We start from the raw sequence: 22,931 nt of genomic DNA on the forward strand, positions 1-22,931 counted from the left end.
ATAGGTTAACATGCCAATGATTACAACAGTGATTTTTCTTTTAAATGGAAAAGACAATACCTTTGGTCTTCTTGATGTTGAATTGGAGAGAGGAAATTACAGCTCATTCAGGGCTGAAACTTGGGAAAAATATGACAAACACAGTGTAGTAGAGGGGTTCAGAACGGTGGCAGAGATAAAGCTGTATATCATCAACATACATATGGGATCTGTTGGATGATATTACCAGAGATGCAGGACGTAGGTGAGAAATAGGACTGGACCATATATAGTTCCTTGGAGGAACCATTAATGCTTGCAAAGGGTGAGAAAAGAGCTATCGCATGAAATTTGTTGGTTACAATTGGGTAGAAGAGTGGATCCAGGTGAAGGTATTCCAACTCACTGAACAGTGGATGAGAAGCGCTTGAAGAGAATGGCATAATAAACTGTGAAAAGGCACTGTAGAGATGCAGAAGATCAGGGGAATAGTTTACCACCATAAAATACAGAGGCCGGGTTTCTCCGATCCCACGCTGGGAATGAGAATCGGCCGGGGGGGGGGGGGGGGGGGGGGGGGGGGGGGGGGCGGCGGGCGGGGGCGGGGGGGTGCGGGGATGTGCGCGTGGAATTGCGCCATGCCGCTCCGATGCCGGGCCGGCGAGCGGAGAAGTGGCGCCAATCACGCCTGCGCGGTCGCTGCTGCACCGGCCAGGGGCCGTTGAAAGCGGACTCTGCGGTGATTCTCTGCGCTCGACGGGCCAAATGCCCGCCGGCATGGTTTATGTATGGTCCCAACCAGCAGGACCTCTGGTAGAGTTCTGGCTGCGGGGGCCGTCCTGGTGGAGGGGCAGGGGGATGGGTGGGCCTCCAAGGTGGCCACACCTGTGATCGGGGCTTACCGATCGGCGGACGGGCTCATTCGGGGCGGGGGGGGGGGGGGGGGGGGGGGGGGGGGGGGGGGGGGGGGGGGGGGGGGGGGGGGGCGATGTTCCTCCGCACCGGGCCCCTGTAGGGCTCCGCCATGTTGCCTGGGGCTGGTGCAGAGACGGCAACCCACACGCATGGGGGTCCGGCGCTGGCCGTGGCGAGCCTGCTTTCGGCGCCGCAGCAGCCCACAGCATTCTGGCGCCGTACTAGCTCCCGAGGAAGGGGAGAATGACTTTGCCTGGAGGCCCGTTGACACCAGCGTCGCTCATACTGGTTTTGACGCCGGCGTCAACACGTGCCTGGGATTTCGAAGAATCCTCGCCAGAGAATATAATTGGTAATTGAGTCGTACCATTCAAAGATAGAGTTAAGTCAAAGATAAACACAGATTTGGGAAGTGAAAATGAAATGAAAAGAAAATCGCCCTGGTAACGGCGCTGTGGCCGCTCCCTCCTACGAGGTATACCACGGGTCCGGTGGTGGCGGCTACCCTCAAGATTTGGGGGCTGTGGAGGCGAGATCGGGGAGAAGTGGGGGGCTCGATGGAGGCTCCGTTAAGGGGGAACCAGAGGTTCGTCCCGGGGAACATTGATGGGGGATTTCATGGTTGGCACAGAGCGGGCATCAGACAACTGAGGGACCTGTTTATTGATGGGAGGTTTGCGAGCCTGGGGGAGTTGGAGGAGAAATTTGGGCTCCCCCCGGGGAACATGTTCAGGTATCTGCAGGTAAAGGCATTTGCTAGGCGGCAGGTGGAGGGATTCCCTTCGCTTCCCGCGAGGGGGGTGAGCGACAGGGTGCTTTCGGGGGTCTGGGTCGGAGAGGGGAAGATATCTGATATCTACAAGGTTATGCAGGAGGCGGAGGAGGCGTCAGTAGAGGAGCTGAAAGCTAAGTGCGAGGGGGAACTGGGGGAACAGATCGAAGACGGGACATGGGCTGATGCCCTGGAGAGGGTTAATTCTTCCTCCTCGTGTGCGCGGCTTAGCCTCATCCAATTCAAGGTGCTGCACCGGGCCCACATGACTGGGACGAGGATGAGTAGGTTCTTTGGGGGTGAAGACAGGTGTGTCAGGTGCTCGGGGAGTCCAGCGAACCATGCCCATATGTTCTGGGCATGCCCGGCACTGGAGGAGTTCTGGAAGGGGGTGGCGAGGACGGTGTCAAGGGTGGTGGGATCCAGGGTCAAGCCAGGATGGGAACTCGCGATTTTTGGTGTTGGGGTGTAGCCGGGAGTGCAGGAGGCGAAAGAGGCCGGTGTGCTGGCCTTTGCGTCCCTAGTACCCCGGCGAAGGATCTTGCTACAATGGAAGGATGCGAGGCCCCCAAGCGTGGAGACCTGGATCAATGACATGGCGGGTTTCATTAAGCTAGAGAAGGTCAAATTCGCCCTGAGAGGGTCGGTACAAGGGTTCTTTAGGCGGTGGCAACCTTTTCTCGACTTTCTGGCTCAACGATAGGTTACGGACACAGCAGCAGCAGCAGCAACCCGGGGGGGAGGGGGGGGGAAGGGGGAGGGAAAAGGTGGGGGGGGGGGGGGGGGGGGGGGGCGGACGATGACTATGTTTGTTTATTTAATTTAAATTTATTTTAAAGTTCTTTTGTTGTTCATTGGGGTTGGGGGGTGGGGGATGTGATACATGCGTCGATACGGTCTGGGGGTGTTACAGTTATTATGGGTTATTTTGGTGCATTTCATTGTTTGTCGTTATGTTTTATATTTTCTGTAAAAAATTCCAATAAAAATTATATTAAAAAAAAAAGAAAAGAGAATCGCTTATTTTCACGAGTAGGGTTCAATGAAGTTACTGTGAAAAGCCCCTAGTCACCACATTCCGGCGCCTATTCGGGGAGGCTGGTACGGGAATTGAAACGTGCTGCTGGCCTGCCTTGGTCTGCTTTCAAAGCCAGCGATTCAGCCCAGTGTGCTAAACCAGCCCCAGTGACATGTTCAAGGACTTTGGACTGTAGTTTGTGAGGCCATAGGTGTCATGATGCTTTATTTGAGAAGGGAGGATAATACTGACAAAATTTGAAAAGGATAGATTACCTTAGGTGATCAAACCAATTACAGTACCAGTTATTCCCGAGGACCAGGAAAGAAAGCTGGGTGGCCAGCAGTGTGAAGCGAGTTGAGAGATCAAGGGGTGGGTCTCATGGCAAGATTAAATCAGAGAGACCATGGGGGCAGATAGGAGAGAAAGATGGAATTTTAGGAACAGAGCATTGAAGAACCTGGGTTTGTTGAGCAAGTGTGAGAGAAAGATGCGGTAGCGGGAACTAAATGGATAGCCTCCAATTTTAGTGACAAAGTCAGAGCTTTTTGCAGCACCTCATTCATATCATATCCCATTAAGAGTACCAATTTCAGACAATCCTTGGGCAGACGTCTTTGGGAATACAATGCTGTTGAATCACAGGTTTTGATATCAGGTATTAACCAATCCTTCCCCCAAACGAATACTGGGTGGGTTTGATTACAAAGTATCACGTAGAGCTATTGGACGATTTCCTGCAGCGATAACTACAGAGCATTAGGCAAGGTCTCTGGATATGTTGTACAGTAACATGGATATGCTACCATTTCCAGCAGGTACATGGAAACACCACCACCTGTAAGCCTTCCTCCAAGCCATACACCATTCTGACTTGGAACCACAGCCCATGATAGAAAAGGAAACATGTGGTACTGATCTAGCATTTGTGGTTAATGTCTGCAAGCGGCAGCAAGAGGATAAGGAGAGGAGAGGGCCAAGATTACAATGCAAGGGTGGAAAACTATATTACACTTCAATAGTGGAATTTAACCATCTTTTAATAGCATTTTGGTAAATCACAGGATTCTTTTGCCAGTCCTGGTGCCATCTGAGATTGGCAATAACATCTGTGTAATTCTTTCCTAGACTTCCTTTCCATTTGATAAACTGAAGTTTGTTGTAATGATGAACAGTTTTAGACACTTCAGGGTAGTTTAATATGGAGCGAAGTTTCTTATCAAGGATGCTTGCAAATTCTGAATACTTAGTAGCCACATTTGCCAATTCATCTGGATCAGCAGATAGATCTGGAGGGAGATTTTTAAAAAACGATCAATGCAAAGGCTTGTATAACCAACTTCACAACAACAAAAGAATAGATATTATCATGAATAGATAGAAATTTATTGTTGTTAAAGATTAATTCAATAAATGTTCTGAAGAAATTTGTCAGACAACACATTGCAATAGTTTCAGACAGGAGAGGACTTTCAGTCCATCGCTGAAGCCCCCACTTTCAAGATCCTGGGGGTTTACCAATGATCAGAACCTTAACTGGAACAGTCATATAAATACTGGTAGTTCAGAGACGAGTACCTCACGTCCTAACTAAACCAAAGCCTGTCTACCATCTACAAGGCACAAGTCAGGAGTGTGATGGAATACTCTTCATTTGTCTGGATGAGTGTTACTGTAACACTCAACAAGTTTGACAACATTTTTAAGGCCCTTCCCGTTGATTCCCTTATTTCCTGTTTCTTTTACTTTGTCATTAGCGTTTTTGGTCCATGGATCTTTAATGGAAACATACCTTGAAGTCAAGCAGGGGAAGTGAGGAACTCAAAACTTGTACAATTGTACATTGTGCTGTGAAGATTTACATTTTTAACAGAAGAACTCAGACTTTATGGCACTCATGAGATTGGAGGGATTTGGTTTGTTTGGTTGGCTGGTGGCCAATGGATTTGATAAGGAGAGAATCCTGACAGACAACAGACAGTGATTAGTTCCTGTCAGGTGGGATTTTTCAGGGAGCCCAGGAGAAAGTCCCTGACTGCTGAGAGGAGAAGTTGTGTCTTTCTCCCTCTCTTTTAAATGTTTCCTGCCTGCTGTTTCTGAGTCTGCAGGGAAGTCTCGAGACCCTGGTGAATCTACAATAAAAACCATTACAGACTGAAAGCAAAGCCATCCAACTGGAGGCCTAGACTGAAGATCTAACTGGAAGAAATCTATATGAAATGGAGACTCTTATTCTTTTACTTTTAGTATTTTTTTACATCCCTCTTTCTCCTCTGTGTTTGTCTGCTGCGTGTATGCATAAAAAGAGGGGCGCGTGGGGGGGGGGGGGGGGGGGGGGGGCGTTTGAAATTAGATAATAATTAACCAGGACACCCAGGTCTTGTTGCACAGTCCCCTCTCCCAATTTACAACCATTCAAATAATCTGCCTTCCTGTTTTTGCTGCCAAAGTGGATAACTTCAGTTTACCACGTTATGCTGCATCTGTCATACATTTGCCCATTCACTCAACTTGTCCAAATCACACTGATGTATCTCTGTATCCTCCTCACAGCTGACCCTCTCACACAGCTTTGTGTTATGTGCAAAGTTAAGATATTATATTTAGTTCTCTCACGTAAATCATTAACATACATTGTGTATAGCTAGGTCCTTGCAGTGATCCCTGCGATATTCCAGTAGTTATGCTGTCACTTGGAAAAATACACCATTATTCCTGCTCTTCATCTCCTGTCTGCTAACCAGTTTTCTATCCATCTGAGTATACCATCCCCGATCCCACGCACTTTAATTTTACACGCTAATCTCTTATGTGAGATCCTGTTGAAAGCCTTCAGAAGTCATACAGATTCTGCACTGTCGAAGCCAATATCTTCCCTCACAATGGTGTTAATTTCCTCCTTAACAGCTATGCAACCCCATCGCCTTTTCCTTTTTGTCTGTCTTTCTTAAATACTGAGTACCCCAGGACTTGCAGTCCCATCCCTGGTCACCTTGCAGCTCCGTCTCGTTATACTGACTATATCATACCCATTCACATCTATTTGTGCGATTAGTTCATCCACTTCATGCAACTGCTCCGAGCGTTAAGCCACAAAGCCTTGAAGTTTGTCTTTTTAACATTATTTGTCTCACCCCCAATATTTTTCACTGTGGCCCAGTTTGAATCTGGTTCCGATTTCGCTGCCTATCACTTTTCTCATTCCCCTTTCTACCTTTTGTTTTTTCCCTTATTTCTGCTCCTCCGACTCCTTACATAGTTTTAAACTCTCCTCAACCACTCTAGCAAATACTCCCCCTAGGACATCAGTCCGGTCCTGCCCTAGGTTTAGAACCGTCCAGTTTGTACAGGTCCCACCCCCCCCCAGAACGGTCCAATGCCCCAGGAATCTGAAACCCTCACACCATCTCTTCAGCCATGTATTTATCCGATATATCCTGCTATTTCTACCCCGACTAGCACATGGCACTGTTAGTAATCCTGAGATCACTACCTTAAGAGGTCAGACTTCTCAACTTTGTTCCTAATTCCCTATATTCTGATTGAGGACCTCATATTTTTAAAAACCTATGTCATTGGTACTGATGTGTACCACGACCACTGGCTGTTCACCCCCCCCCCCTCCCCTCCCCTCCCCTCTCCTCTCCCCCCCCTAGAATGCTCTGTAACCGCTCCGAGACATCCTTGACCCTAGTACCAGGGAGGCAACATACCATCATGGAGTCTCGTTTGTGACCACAGAAATGCCTATCTATTTTGTTTCCAATTGAAGTCCCTATAATTATTCCATTCTCACATTTTTTCTTCCCTACCCTCTGCAGCAGAACCACCGTGGTGTAACAAATTTGGCTGCTGCTGCTTTCCCCTGTGAGGTCATTCCCCTCAACAGTATCCAAGGTGGTATATCTGTTTTGCAGGGGAATGGGCACAGGAGATTCCTCCACTGCCTGCTTAGCTCCCTTTTTCTGCTTGGTCACCCATTCCCTTCCTGCCTGTGGCGTCTGAGCCTGTGCTGTGATCACCTCTCTATACCTGCTATCCACAACACTCTCAGCTTCACGGATGCTCCACAGTGTTCCCAGCCACCGCTCCAGCTCCGAAACCTGGGCTTCAGGAGCTGCAGCTGGAGACACTTCCTGCACACATGTGGGTTCCAGGCACTGGAAATGTTCCCAGCCTCCCACATGTAGCAAGAGGCGCAAACCAAGGCTTGGAGATCTCCTGCCATGACATAACCCTTTAAATTAAACCGTTAGAAGATGCTTGACATCAGATTATATCCAAATCTCTAGGGCCTTTCTTTCCTTGTACCCGTAAATACCATGCAGAATATGAACAAAACGAGTTTTCAAACCACAAAAGTGATAGAAGATGTAAAGACTTACCGATCTTACCAACTGCTTACCAATCAGCTCTCTCTTGTAGCTTCTTCTCCCAGTTCCACCTAACTCCCTGTTTCCACCCAACTTCGAAAGCACACTCACTCAGCCAACCAGCATTCAATGCAGACAAGTCAGCACTACAGATCTCTGCTTTTATAGGTTCCAAATTACAATGCTCTGGAACTGGTTTGAACCAGTTGTACAATAAACCTGCCAGAATTAAAGTTGAGTGCAACTCAGCTGATCCCTGTTTCTGGAATGCAACTAAAATGCAGCGTTTATTTACCCAATTAAAGAACTAATTTAGCAAACCCTGAAAGCAAGTTTAATTACTACATACCTCCTTATAATTATAATAATAATCTTTATTAATGTCACAAGTAGGCTTCCATTAACACTGAAATGAAGTTACTGTGAAAATCCCCTATTCGACACACTCCGGCGGCGCCTGTTCGGGTACGTTATCTACTATTTTTTTTGTCTACTGCGTATGTACTGTGTATGCTTCCTTGACCGCAGAAAACTATTTTTCACTTTACTTCAGTACATGTGACAATAAATAAATCAAAATCAAATCAAATGAATCAAAAGTATTAAAGCGAATAGCTGGCTGGGCCTGCATGTTTACTAACATGCTTTCAGCTACTGAAGCCGGGCAACGAAGTACTATGCAGATATAATCTATCTGGATTTTCAAAAGGCATTCAATAAAGTTCCCATAATAGACTGATAAGGTAAGAGGATGTGAAGTTATGGGACAAGTTATGGGACAACAGGCAAAATGGCTTGCTAACTGGTTTCAAGGCAAAAATTAGAAAGTGGAGTAAGGGGTAGTTATTGGATTGCATTGGTTTATGGTCATGGGTACCGAGGTACAGTGAAAAGTATTGTTCTGCATGCAGCTCAAACAGATCATTCCGTACATGAAAATAAAATGCATAATAGGACAGAAAAAGAAAGTAGTGTTCTACAAAGATCAGTGCTGGATCGCGAATGAGAGGGCGCGGGTTTAAAGTAATTAGTAAAAGAAGCAAGAGTGATAGGAAGAAAACCTTTTTCATGTGGCAAAGGAGACTGGGTTGCTCAATCTGAGAGGATGGTGGAGCCAGGTTCAAGTGAAGCATTCAAAAGGGAATTAGATAATTATCTGAAAAGATGTGCAGGTTATGGGGAAAAGACGGGAGAAAATAACTAAGTGACTAGCTCATTCGGAGAGCTATTGCAGACACAATGAGCCAAATGGCCTTCTTGTGCACTATAACTCTGTGATTCAAAGTGATATCACTATGCCACGGTCAATACCATAATATAGAGTATAAATTATCAAATAAGAAATGGTCAGATGGTTAACCCCCTTTAAACTGGAAATCTAGAACTGTCATAATAGTGTACAAAATGTAACAATGTAGAGAACACATTGGGGTTTTTTATATTCGTACAGAGGATCTGGGTGTCACCGGCTGGGCCAGCAATTATTGCCCATCCCTAATGGCCCTTGTATTGAGTGGCTTGCTAGGCCATTTCAGAGGGCATTTAAGAATCAACCACATTGCTGTGGGTCTGGAGTCACATGTAGACCAGACCAGGTAAGGATGACAGATTTCCTTCCTGAAAGGACATTAGTAAACCAGATGGTTTTTTACAACAATCGACAATGGTTTCATGGTCATCATTAGACTTTAATTCCAGATTTTTATCAAATTATCTGTCGTAGTGGGATTCAAACCCGGTTCCCAGAGCATTATCCTGGGTCTCTGGATTACTAGTCCAGTGACAATACCACTATGTCACCGCCTCCCCATTACTGCGGTACATAAGACAATAAATCTTCTGAGTGTTCAAACATTTCAGAAACTTTCTAAAGGATTGAACTGTGCAACATCAAATTACAAGCATACTGTACCAAGAAGAAATTGTAAATACTCAATTTGAAAATATGAAACATATACATGGATTGATTATTCAAACTTACCAAACAGCTGGGAAGGTACGGTAATTCCATCTGCAAAGGCTACATACTTCCATTGTCCAGTTCTAATCATATAGGAGGAGGCATTTACATTGCAGCCATGAAACTCACTGAAAATCCAGTCAGGCCGTGAATTTTTAATAGACGTTTCCTCTACAAATCCTCTCAATAGCGGGAACAAAGAATGACCACTTAAATTTCCAGTAATGGGGATTCCAGCAATATCTATATGGAAAAGGAAATTGTTGCTAAATATGAGTTTGAAAATGATTGTAACGGCTTATAATTCTGTACATAAAGAATGTACATTTAAACTATTAGTAAAGAGATTAATTCAATATTTGGAGAAAAAGGCCAACCATCCTACAGTTTCTGCTCAGTGACACATACTGAACATATTTATTTTAATATTGCCTCAGTGTGTCCGAACAGGCGCCGTAGTGCGGCGATGAGGGTGTTTTCACAATAACTTCTTTGCAGTGTTAATGCAAGCCTACTTGTGACACTAATAAAGATTATTATCATGACATCATCAGAGCATCTCGCTGGCTTTTGTGAAGTTCACCATTACACCCTGTTTGAGCAGCATCTTGTAAATAAACCCTCTGCACTATGTTATATGACCTCCTTTGATTCTTTTTATTTGTGACTACAATGAAGAACAGGATAATAATCTACATCTACACTAAATACTGAACAGGAAATAAAAATTTTATACAAAGGGCAGCATGGTAGCATAGTGGTTAGCACAGTTGTTTCACAGCTCCAGGGTCCCAGGTTCAATTCCCGGCTTGGGTCACTGTCTGTGTGGAGACTGCACGTTCTCCCCGTGTTTGCGTGGGTTTCCTCCGGGTGCTCCGGTTTCCTCCCACAGTCCAAAGATGTGCAGGTTAGGTTGAAAATGTAATTGTTTGTTCAACAGTAAAGTGATTTAGTAGAAAGTAAAATGTCCAGAAAGGTTCAGTGGGGTTACTGGGTTATGGGGATAGGCTGGAGGTGTGGGCTTAGTTAGGGTGTTCTTTCCAAGGGCCGGTTCACACTTGATGGGCCGAATGGCTTCCTTTGCACTGTAAATTCTATGATTCTATGACAAATATATTATACATATAACATACAAATATTTTGTACATAATATAAATTAAATTAAATTATTAATCTCAGACACATACGTATTACTCACCGAGAAGAGTTGGATAAATGTCCACAAGAGATACCAAATCTGAAATCTGTTGTCCTCCTGAGATACCTGGTCCAACCATCAGTAAAGGAACATGAGAACTTGCCTCATACATACTCATCTTATAGAATTGACGGTGTTCCATTGCCAGTTCACCGTGATCAGAAGTAAAGATTACATAAGTATTCTTTTGGAACCCAGCGTCATTCAGGGCTGTTAAAATTTCACCTATGTAAAACAATTATTCAATTTTGACATTCAATTGATACAACAAAAAAGTGAAAAGCTTTAATGTTATCTTATCAAAAGTGTTACACTTTCTAGATTTTGCTCTCTTCAAAGTGCCCAAACACAGTGCTGAAGCCAGGTGTAATACAATATCCTCTGGGTGCAGGTGTATCTTCTGGCAGTTTCTGCCAGGAATGGCCCTCCGCACCACTGCATAATTATAATGGCTATACCTTTGTCAGAGCACGTTGTAGGTACAGCAAGGTTGTGGGCCCTGACAACATTGCAGCTGTGACACTGATGACTTCCAGAACTTGCCACATCCCTAGCCAAGCTGCTCCTGTACAGTAACAAAACTGACATCTACCTAACAGTGTGGGAAATTGTTCATTTATTTATGGCCTGTTTACAAAAAGCAGGATAAATTCATTTCAGCCAATCACCATGACATCACTCTATCAATTAGTAAAGCAATTGACAATGTCATTGACAGTGCTAATAAGGGGCACTTACGCAGCAAAACCATTTTAAGGACCTGTGGTAAGTTCAAAGTCTAGAATTGGTCATTTTTTTCTTTTTTAATTTGTTCATGGAATGTAGGTCTTCTGCAATCACTGCAGTTCATATGGTGTAGGTAAACCCACAGTGCTGTTGGGAAGATAGTTCCGGGAATTTGACCTAGCGATAGTGAAAGGACGGTGATACAGTTCAAGTGAGCATGTTGTGTGGTTTGGAGAACTTTAAAAAATATATATTTTAATTCAAATTTTTCACACTTTACAATACAAAATAACAAGAATAAACACAATTACTATACATAAAAAACCTAAACATAATACCCCTCACACAACCTAACCCCTCCCCCTTCCCTTCTCTCCCCTCCCACTTTAATAACTAATGGTGACCAATTCCTTGAAATAATCAAACGGCTGCCATCTCCGATAGAACCCCTTCATTGCTCCCCTCATGATGTACTTGACTTTCTTAAGGTATAGGAACTCCAACAGGTCTCCCAGGCACACCGAGACCATAGGTGGCAATGCCGACCTCCACCCCAGCACTTACTGCCCCCATCTCCTTCTTCATCGCCTCCATGTGCTTTGTGAACTGTTTTTCAAGTTCCACAGCCATCGCCGTGGTCATTTCTGCTGCAGTGAGAAATGCGGCCTTCCCTGGTGCCCCAGCCTCCGTCTTCCTTACAGTTCCTGCGCTGACTTTTCCACTCACCGGCGGACTTTCTCATGGCCGTTTTCCGCCCAAACTTGACATTTCTCCTCCCTGTGCCTTCTTACAGCTTTTTCAGCCTCCGTTGCCCCTGGGACCAGGCGTTAAAACCCCAAAGTTTCTATTTCCGAGCAGAAGCCCTCCAATGTGTGGCTGCCTCCCGCCCGCCTCAGCCGAAGCCGCCGCACAGGAGGAAGTTGAGTTCACTTGCCGAATTGCTTCACACCAGAGACGCCATCTTATCTCCCTTCCCAACTCCTCCTCTTGCGTTTGCTTAATCCTTTCCACCAGCACCTTACTCTGGTCTCCCAACCATCCTGATCCTGCCCCACCCCCCAACCCTGATCCTGCCCCCCCCAACCCCAACCTCATCTAGGAGCAGCAATTTCTCCAGCAGTATGTACTCTGGAAGGTGGGGAACATTGGCAACTCCTTTTTCGCAAAGTCCTGCACCTGCCAGTACCTAAACTCACTCCCCCTTGGTAACTCGAACCACACCCACACTTCATGCAAGCGAGTGGATTTCCCTTCTGAGAACATACTTCTGACCTGCTCCAACCCCATCTCCCTCCCATCCACCCCCCCCCCCCCCCCCCACCCCCCCCGGCTTACACCTGTGGTTTCCATATAGTGGTGTCAACATCAACATCTGTTTCAATTTAAAGCGCCTTCTCAGCTGATTCCAAATCTTAATAGTTGACTCCATTGCCAGACTCCCTATATATTTCCTCGAGGCTAACGGCAACGGGCTGTCACCAAGGCCCTCAAACCTGAGCCCCTGTAGGACTCAACCTGGTCCACTCAGCCCACAACCCCCCCTCCACATTCGCTGCCCAATAGTAGTGTATCAGGCTTGGGAGCACCAACTCCCCTGTCTGCCTTTGTAGCAGAACCCTTTCCACGCTCGATAACTTCCCTGCCCACACAAATTCTGAGACCAGCTTCTCCACCTTCCGGAAAAAGGTCTCAGGGAGAAAAATCGGTAGGGACTGAAAAACAAACAGGAACCTTGGCAGCCCATTCATCTTTACCACCTACACCCTCCCAGCCAACGTCAAGTGCAACATATCCCACCTTTTAAAGTCCCCCTTAACCTCTTCCACTAACCCTGTCAAGTTCCACCTATGCGTTGTGGCCCACTCATGTGTTACCCAAATCCCCAGATACCTAAACTGCTCCCTTGCCAACTTAAATGGTAGCACCCCAGGTTTACCTCCCTTCCCCCCCTCCTCCACGCTGCCACGTTCACCAGGAACACCTCACTCTTCCCTACGTTCAACTTATAGCCAGAAAAGCCCCAAATCTCCCCAATAAGCCCATAATTGTGCCCATACGTTCCAACACAACAGATCCGACGGATCCGACACAACAGGCCGTCCGCATACAGTGATATCTGGTGCTCCCAACCAGCCTCACAATCCCTCGCCACTCAGCTGACGCTCGAAGGGCCATCGCCAAAGGCTTGATCGCCAACGCAAATAACAACGGTGACATTGGGCATCTCTGCCTCGTCCCCCTATGCAACCCAAAATACCCTAAACTTGTCTTGTTCCTTAGAACACTAGCCACGGGGGACACATACAACAATCGAACCCACGCCACAAATCTCGGTCCAAACCACACCTTCCCAGAACTTCAAACAGGTATCTCCACTCTACCCGGTCAATTGCGTTCTCCGGGTCTATGGACACAATCACCTCTGGCTCCCATCCCCTGACGGAGTCATAATTACATTCAGCAATCTCCAAACGTTATGAGAGAGCTACCTCCCCTTCAGAAAACCTGTTTGGCCCTCAGAAACCACCTCCGGGATACACGCCTCCCACTTCCATGCCAACACCTTCGCCAGGACTTTCACGTCCGTGTTGTAACAAAATGGGCCCATAGGACTCACACTCCAGTGAATCATTCCCCTTTCTCGGGATCAACAAAATCGATGCCTGCGCTAACGTAGCCAGCAACCCCCTCTTTTCCACTGCCTTACTAAACAAACCCACCAGGTGGGAGCCAACTCCGTCACAAAACTTCTTTTAAAACTCCACCAGTAAACTGTCCAGCCCCAGGCCCTTCCCCAACTACATCCCATTAATACATTCCATCACCACCCTCTAGGGCAGCACGGTAGCATAGTGGTTAGCACAATTGCTTCACAGCTCCAGGGTCCCAGGTTCGATTCCCAGCTTGGGTCACTGTCTGTGCGGAGTCTGCACGTTCTCCCCGTGTGTGCATGGGTTTCCTCCGGGTGCTCCGGTTTCCTCCCACAGTCCAAAGATGTGTAGGTTAGGTGGATTGGCCATGCTAAATTGCCCCATTTGTCCAAAATTGCCCTTAGTGTTGGGTGGGGTTGCTGAATTATGGGGATAGGGTGGAGATGTGAGCCTGGGTGGGGTGCTCTTTCCAGGAGCCGGTGCAGGCTCGATGGACCGAATGGCTTTCTTCTGTACAGTAAATTCTATGATTCTATGGTTAACCCCAACTTCTCCTCCAATGCCTGCCTCGTCCCCTGCTCCAACTCTGGGAAATCCAACGCATCCAGAAACTTCCCAGATTCTCCGCCTCCCTCTCCGGCTCAGCCATCCGAAGCTGCCCCACTGTCTTACCCATTGTCAACTGGACTTACTGTACTTGCAACTTCTTTCTCTTTGCCAACAACTCCTTCATGGTGACCACCGAGTATCTCCTGTCCATCTCAACTCTCTCATCCAATAACCGCCGGTGCACCTCCCTCCTCATCCTATCCCTTCGGGCTTGGCTTGAACAAAATAATTTCCTCTCGAACCACCGTCTTCAAGGCCTCCCAAAACTTAGCTGCTGACACCTCACCATTTTGATTGAGCTCCACATAGTTCTTAATTGCCACTCTCATCTTCCCACAGAACTCCTCATCAGCCAAAAATCCAGAGTCCAACCTCCACCCTGGCTTCTTCACCTATCTCGAACAAAGCCTCATGTATAACCAGTGCGGTGCATTGTCTGAGATTACAATTCCTGCATATTCTGCCCCTACTGTCCCCATCAGTGCCGCCTGGCTCAACATGAAAAAAAATCAATCCTGGAACACACCCTAAACACGAAAGAAGAAGGAATACCCACTTCCTCCCTGGATCCCGAACCTCCATGGATCCACCATCCCCATCCTTTCCATGAATCCTCCCAGCTCTTTTGCCATTCGCGACCTTCCCATCGACTTAGGGCTCGACCTTTCCAACCTCAGCTCCATTTACACAATTAAAATCCCCTGCTCCCATGATCAACTGGTGAGATTCCAGGTCGGGAATCGCTCCCAGTAACCTCTTTACAAAATCAACATCATCCCAATTAGGCGCATACACATTTACCAACACCCCACTCACTATCATGTACCTCTCTCTCTTCCGCCCCCACCCCCAGTCCCGCACTCACTGGCCCCTGTAATCTCAGTTTTCTTGCTCAACAAAATGGCCACCACCATTGACTTCGAATAACCCCGATTGAAACACTTGTCCCATCCATCCCTGCCTTGTCTAGGGCTGGATTCTCCGCCCCGCCACATTTCTATTTTAACCCTCCGGCGGGATGCTCCGTTACACCGGCAAGTCAATGGAGTTTCCCATTGTGGGGCAGCCCCATGCCGTCAGGAAACCCCTGGGCTGCCGGTAAAATGGAGCATCCCCGCCGGCGGAGAATCCAGCTCTTGATCATTCACCAGGAAATGCATCTTCTACAAGAAAATCATCTTCGCTCACAAGCTGTTTAAGTGTGCGAACACCCGGGACCTCTTGACTGGCTCATTCAGCTCGCGGACATTCCATGCCACAATTCTCACTGGAGGCTTATACCGCCCCACCACCCCAGTGTCTGCTATCACCACTCTTAGGGTCCACATTGCCACTCTAAACCGGGCCCATCTAGGATGGCCCCCCGCCACGCCCATGACCACACTCATCCTCTATATCTGCCATGTTGTATTCCCCGCCTTCCCAAACCTCCCTCCTCCAACACCCACCTCCCTCTCCCCCCACCCCCCCCACCAATACACTGGCCAACCATTGCAGTCTCCTCCCCACTGCACTAGCATTGCTCGCTAGTGTCACGACTACTGCCCAAAGGCCCCTTTCAACATTCCCCTATCCCTCCCCCCTTAACTTGCACAAGCATCCGGTTACCATAATCAAGGACATCAACACATCCCAGAAAGCACCAAAAATATAACCATTACAATAAAAACCAAAAACACAAGAAGACCTCCCAAACAAAGTAGGAGGAGGGTTACAAATTTACACCGTAACTTCCCCCCACATCGGCAAACAAGAACCATAACAAGTCCCCAACTTTCGCAGACGTAACTCCTCCATCCAAAGTCACCATTCAGCTCTCCCCCAGCTCACGATCCCTGATGAAGTCATTCGCCTCCTCCAGCAACCGAAAGTAATATTCCCGGCCATAAGTCTTGCCGGGTACAACACCCCAAATTGAATCTGTCGCCGGTACAGCACTACTGTGGCCTTGTTGAACCCTGCTTGCATCCTGGCCACCTCAGTTCCAATGTCCTGATAAATCCGGATTAGATTTCCCTCCAATTCACAGACCCATTTCGTCCCAGCCCACCTCAGGATCTTTTCTTTGCCCAGAAACTTGTGCATCCGCACAATCACTGCCCGCAGCGGCTCACCCGTTCTCGGCCTCTGCCTCAAGGACCTATGGGCCCGGTCCACCTCTTGGGCCTTGTCCAACACCATCTCATCCACCAACCTAGCCAACATCCTCACAGCGTAGTTTGTGCCGCTCATTCCCTCCACTCCCTCCTGCAGGCCCACAATGTGTAGGTTTTGTCACCTGGACTTATTCTCCTGGTCCTTCACCTTCGACCATAGCGACTTGTAGATACCCCAGGATCGCCACCTCCGCCTCCAAAGACACAGTACGGTCAGTCTGGTCGGGCACCACGTTCTCCACCCCCTGGATTGTCGCCCCGGTGTATCGAGGCACTTTTCCACCAGTTGCACGGACCCGTGAAGAGGTACCACTGCCCCCTCAATCGCCTTCGACCAGTAGCTCTGCATTTCCTTCCTTTGCTGACGAAACTCCTCTTTAATGAAGCCATTCAAGATACGCTTACAAAAAAATACCCGTGCAGAATTCAGCAGACCTAAAATGTAAAATTCCTGGACAACATAAGTCCAGGAAAAAGTTAAATTCTGAAGTGGTCAGAAATTGCAATCCCAAGAAATCCAGGTCCCGAGTCGACATCTGAATGTGGTGGCTGAACGTTGCGACCCACGTAATCAGTTAAAAAATCCCCAGAAGTTGATATTCGCTGCTTCCATGACCCGAGAAAATATTGCTCAAGCTGGGATGACCACAACCAGTCTATCTGGGCAGCCATTGTTGAAAAAATACATTGAGGCCATAAACGCCTTACTGCAGGGGTCCACCAAAACCAGGAAAACCCTTTGTGAAGAAGTGTATGGCAGTTTTGTCTTGGGATTTTCAGAAACCTCTTAAAGCCAAACATGTAATAAAATAATTTCAACCGTAGATCAGGGCCGGGGTTCTCTGAGCCTGCACCGGGTTGGAGAATCCCACCATGCCGCTCTGACGCTGGGCCTCAGATTCTCGGCAATCGGTCGGGGGCCGTTGAAAGCCGATTCTCCGCGCTCGATGGTCCGAGTGCCCGCCAGCGTGGTTTACATATTGTTCCACCCAGCGGGACCTCGCCGTCTGACTGCGGGGGCCATCTTGGTGGGGGGGGGGAAGATCCGACTCTGGGGGGGGCCAGGCCTGCGATTGGGGGCTACCGATCGGCGGGTGTACTCATTCGGGGGGGGGGGGGTCCTATGTTCCTCTGCACTGGGCCCCTGTAGGGCTCCGCCGTGTTGCTCGGGGGGCCGGCGCGGAGACGGCAACCATGCGTTTGCGCGCGGAGACGGACGGCGCGCGCATGCACGGACCCTTGCCGGCCCTCGTGCGCATGCGCGGACCCTGGAGCAGCGCACAGCACTCCGGTGCCGTTCTAGTCCTTGAAGAAGAGGAGAATTACTGGGCCTGTAGGCCCGTTGACGCCATCGTCAACACTTGGCCGCAATATCGCAGAATCCTAGCCCAGAAATTCACTCTTCCAGATCAAATTGGTATTATCCAAGGCCCACATCAATCACAAAATTGGGGACTTCAGAGAAATAAATTCCGAAGGTATATGATTGTTTCATGTCTGGATAAAAAGACAGTAGTGAAACAAGTAAACACATTCAGTAGGACTGGTGGCCAATGATAGAAAGTTTGGACAAGGAATCAATAAATCAGCATCAAACGTTTGATGAAATCTCAAAATAATTCAACGCTTATTTTAACCCCAAGTAACAAAATTCTTGCAAGGGTCAAATTTAATAAATGTGTCCTGCAGCCAGGAAAATCTGTCAACTCCTCCATTATTGAGCTATATATAATGGCTGAAAGCTATGATAATAATGACCTTAAATCTGAACTAATTGGGGAAGCAATAGTTAAAGGAGTGGTTGACAACGTACTCTGACATGTTTCAAATGAAGAAAGATCTAACCCTCGAGAAAGCCATGTAGGCAATCTGAAATTTGTTTGCATCTCAGATCCAAATTAAAATAATGCACAAAGTAAACCGAATTGTCCAGTTAGTGAAACAGCACAACTCCAGGCCAAGGGAAGCAATAAGCTAGTGTTGCTAAATGTTGCTAAGTGTGCTTTACACTTAATTGCTCTGTTTTATAACCTTTGCTCTAGAGTCGCCAGGTATTTTTATGATACCACCACGCGGTTCAAGATCAAGTGCTGATCAATAACTCAATACACCAGTTAGTAAGGTTCAAATCAAAACACATTTATTATATACACAGTCAATCGCTACTCATGCATAAAATACTACTCACTAGACTATTTCTAACACTAACAGGCCAATACTAAGCTTTGCAAAAGGGACCCACTAGGTCAGGGGAACAATTGGCCTCTCGTTCGATCCTGAGTCTGCAGGCTTCCAGCTGGTATGGACTAAGGGTTAGGAGCGCCTATCTTGTAGCGTGCGCTGACTGGACACTTACTTGGTTGGTGCAGCTGCTAGGCAAGTCTCTCCGAGTTGAGAGTCACAGTTGAGTTCTTTGAGAGCTGCCAAGAAGAACAAATTCAACTTGGGGACTCTACTTTATAGTCCCCAGGGGCTTTGCGCCCTTTTGGGCGGAGCCCGTACCTGGTTCCAAGTGATTGGACTGAGTTCTGATCACTTGGATCGATTTCTCCAATACTGGTGCTGTTCCCTGATCGCAGGGCGGTTCCTAAGTGTCTGTTGGCCTTCCTTTGTCTTGGCTCCCACTGGCGCCGAGGAGTCTGGTTTGGTCTTGATTACTCTTAATGTTACCAATTGTTCCCGGGGATCGCTCATTACTATGAAGATGGTTTTCGGTTTCGAGTCTGTCTGGGTTCTGCAAGTTCTAATATACAGGAAAATTTGCACCTGCTTGTTTTCCTGTCCTTGGCTGAATTTCCCTGCATTCTTAGCGAATCTCTATTTTAAAGTCGGGAAATGGCCAACCCAGGTGGCTACACTAGCTAATCAGTAGAGTGACCATGAGCGCTGTGTAACAAAGTGCCGCACAACTGCAATTTCAGTTCAATGCAACTAGATAGGACACTTTGGGAAGTGCTATGCTTAAAGGAGTGTGTTGGAATGGTACAGGCTAACAGCTCCCTCAGTTACTATCTCATCGAGACCTCTGCTATACGCAGGGATAACATATGGGATCGCCCTCACGTTGCCCCCACCCAGTTGGACAGGGAGAGTTGGACGAATGTGGGTTAATCAGAACTCATGGTTGTGTCTTAGAGATTACACCTGCCCTCATGCATTTTAAGTTTACGGAAGAAAAAGAAAATACCGTAACCTTCTATCGTTATAACTTTTGTGCCCCTTAGGCCCAGCTGGGTTACATGCCCCAAAGGCCGTATTAAACACACCCTGCAGCCCTCATATCATTTCATTGTGGTCAGTTGGAGTTCTGTAAACATCTTCCATGACCAAAAGTGTGCTCCTGTGTTACTTTTGAATAGTTCTGATGAAACAAAAGGTACTCATTGGCTTAGATGCCTGTTTAGAAGAGGCAATTTGTAGAAATAGATAGTGTATACACAATGCTGTTAATATCGGAAAAGACACAAAATGGCTGTTCGCTATTTTGTGATATAAAATGGCTCAACAAGCCACATTCCCTATAAACTGTCTCATGAAACCCAACCGTGGGTATGTATAAGGAGTGTCCCAACAGCCGCTGATAACAACTTTACAGAACAAGACATGCAATGTATCATTGATAAAGCTCAAGGTCTACAGCTGTAGACAGGACTCATTATTATGTTAGTTTTGAATGACTTGTGTGTGAAGTTAGGGGCGGGTAAGACAACACCCACTTTAGCCATAAATGTGATAACTGGGATGCTAGGAAAATTGATTGACTGCATGTAATAGTGTGACGTGAATAAAGGTGATTGATTGTATGTAAATAAGACAAACTAATTCCGCCCCTTGAATCTGTATATTAACCCGTGTGAGGTTTAGCTCAAGTGAGAAAAGGTGCTGTCGTAGGCTGCGGAGTCTCATAGGCATTCTGTCCCAGAATTCTGACATAATAAACTGCTTTTTTTACTTGTACTCAGGCCTTCGTGTGAATATTTTCATCTCTAACAGGAAGCTGTGCAAAGCCAAATCATCAAAACGCATAGAAGATCACAAGAGGATTCACGAGGTTGAGACAATACACCACACCACCAAGTCTAGCCTCAGAACAGAAAGAGCTGGCTTTCACCCCCAACATGCATCACGGCAAACCGCACAGAGGAAGTGGAGAAAATAAACATCATAGAGGAGCCCAGAGTTCATCCAGTCCGCAACGAACAGAATAAACCAACTGCAAACTATCACTACAATTGGGGAATCGACAAAGAGCAATTCAATGCCAGAGAATGGAAAAAGAGGATGAAAAGGCATGGATATTTGAGAGCAACCTCCACTTCAACAGCATTTACCTGCAGCGATACAATGTACCACTCCTCCAACAGTAGTGAGGATAAGATATAGAGGTGTTACAAGGCCTTCAGAAAACCTGAGCCTATTAACCGACAGACTTAAGGGGAACAGATGGGTAATTATGTAAATACATGGAGTAAACTGGGATAACTTTAAATATGTTGGATAAAGATTTATGGGGAAGTTTTGTATGAGGGTTTGGCTTCTTGAGCGTAGCTTGAGCTGGATTCATCCAGGCAAGTGGAGAGTATTTCACCATGCTCTTGACTTGTGCCTTGTAGATGGTGGAGAGAAGAGTTTGGTGAATCAAGAGGTGAGTTACTCACTACAGAAATCCTAGATTCTGACCTGCTCTGTAGTTACATCATTTATATGGCTAGTCCAGGTCAGTTTCTGGTCAATGGTAACTAATATTACAATGGTAATATTGATAGTGGGGGTTTCAGCAATGAAAAAACCATTAATTATCATGGGGAGATGGTTAGATTACTCCTTGTTGGAGATGGTCATTGCCTGATACTGGTGTCGCACAAATTTTACTTACCACACATCAGCCCAAACCTGAATGTTGTTGAGGTCTTGCTGCACGTGGGCATGGACTGCTTCAGTAGCCGAGGAATAATGAATGGTGCTGAACACCCTGCAATCATTAGCGAACATCCCCATTTCTGACCTAATGTTGGAGGGAAGGTCAATAATGAAGTTGCTGAAGATGGTTCCACCTAGGCCACGACCCTGAGGAACTCGTGTGACAATACCTTCAGGCTGAAGTGATTGACCTCCAAGGATCACAACCATCTTCCTTGGTGCTTAATGAGACCATCCATTGGGAACTGTCCATTGACTTCAGTTTTGCCAGGACTCCTTAATGCCACAATCGGTCAAATGCATCCTTGATATCAAGAGCAGTCCGTCTAATCTTATCTCTTGAATTCCTTTGTCCATGTTTGGTCCAGGCCAAGCAGCTCTGGCAGAACTCAAATTGGGCATCAATGGGCAGGTTTTTGGGCACAAGCCACTCAATGTTAGTTAGGAGGACTTGGCACGGTCAACAGGACTGGGTTTGAAGTTGTCAGTTCTGGTGCCTGGTTCAATGCCAGGCGATCTATCTAGTTTTGTTCTTTGTTTCTCTCTCCAGATTCAACTGAGTGGCTTGCTAGGGTATTGCTCTGGGCCTGGAATCACATGTAGACTAGATCAGGTAGGTATGACAGATTTCCTAAAAAGGAATTAGTGAAGCAGATGGGTTTTTACAACAATCAACAATGGTTTCCTGGTCACCATTACTGATACCAGCATTTCATTTTATATTTATTGACTAATATCAAATTTTACCAGCAGCAATTGTGGGACTTGCACCCCAGTCCCTATTGTATTAGCCTGGGCCTCTGGATTACTAGCCCAGTGGCATTACCACTGCCTCTCCCTATTGTAGCAGTGGTTAGCACTATTGCTTCACAGCATCAGGGACCCAGGTTCAATTTCCAGCTTGGGTCACTGAGTGGTCTTCCTGGGTCCGCATGGGTTTCCTCCAGGTGATCTGTATCATCCCACAAGTCCCGAAAGATGTGCTTGTTCAGTTAATTGGACATTCTGAATTCTCCCTCAGTGTACCCAAACAGGCGCCGGAGTGTGATAACTAAGGTAACTTCACAGTAACTTCATTGCAATGTAATGTAATCCAAATTGTGATGCTAATAGATTATTATTTATATATTTCACTCCAAACTTGGTTTCACTAGGTTTCCTGAATGGCTCACTAATCAAAGAGAACAAATTGTCCAAATTTGTGATAAATTTCAGACCTGCACAAAGCTCGACTATCAGTTAGATGTTTCCCCAAATACAAACCATGCATCTTTCATCTGGTGACATTGATATGTCCATTTTAATCTTAACTGTATTTGAGAAAAACAAAATCAACCCATTTCGAGACAGTCAGACCCATGCGATCCCTCTGCAACTTCTGCCAGCACTTTTGAGCTTCTGGCTCCATTCCATCACCCACTTTTCTCCTGATGTGAAATCCATGTCTGGAACCTTAACAGCCTGAGCTTGGCTTTTTATCCCAAGTCAAGTTTTTTTTGAACTGCACTCATAAAACACAGACTATCTACATTCCTACCTTTTTCATGTGTTAATTTCTATGAAGATTGATTTCCCCAACTGGCAGTCTCATCAACCTTGCCACCGATCATTGGAGACTACACCCTCTCCCAAACAATGTCCTATATTTCGATCA

General features: G+C 46.6%; 1 protein-coding gene across 4 annotated transcripts in view; it reads right to left on the minus strand.

The window, feature by feature from the left end:
- Positions 1-2,734: 2,734 nt before the first annotated feature.
- Positions 2,735-22,931, minus strand: part of arsk (arylsulfatase family, member K) — an 84,933-nt gene continuing 64,736 nt past the window's right edge. For all 4 annotated transcript variants that reach the window (XM_038805247.1, XM_038805248.1, XM_038805250.1 and 1 more), the window contains exons 6-8: positions 10,216-10,440; positions 9,039-9,260; positions 2,735-3,973 (exon numbers count right to left, since the gene is read on the minus strand). In XM_038805247.1, coding sequence (XP_038661175.1) covers positions 3,693-3,973; positions 9,039-9,260; positions 10,216-10,440 — 728 coding nt within the window. In that variant the 3' untranslated portion in view covers positions 2,735-3,692. The remainder of the gene's footprint in view (positions 3,974-9,038; positions 9,261-10,215; positions 10,441-22,931) is intronic.

This window comes from Scyliorhinus canicula, chromosome 8 (assembly GCF_902713615.1).
Source record: "Scyliorhinus canicula chromosome 8, sScyCan1.1, whole genome shotgun sequence".
NCBI classification, from domain to species: Eukaryota; Metazoa; Chordata; class Chondrichthyes; order Carcharhiniformes; family Scyliorhinidae; genus Scyliorhinus; species Scyliorhinus canicula.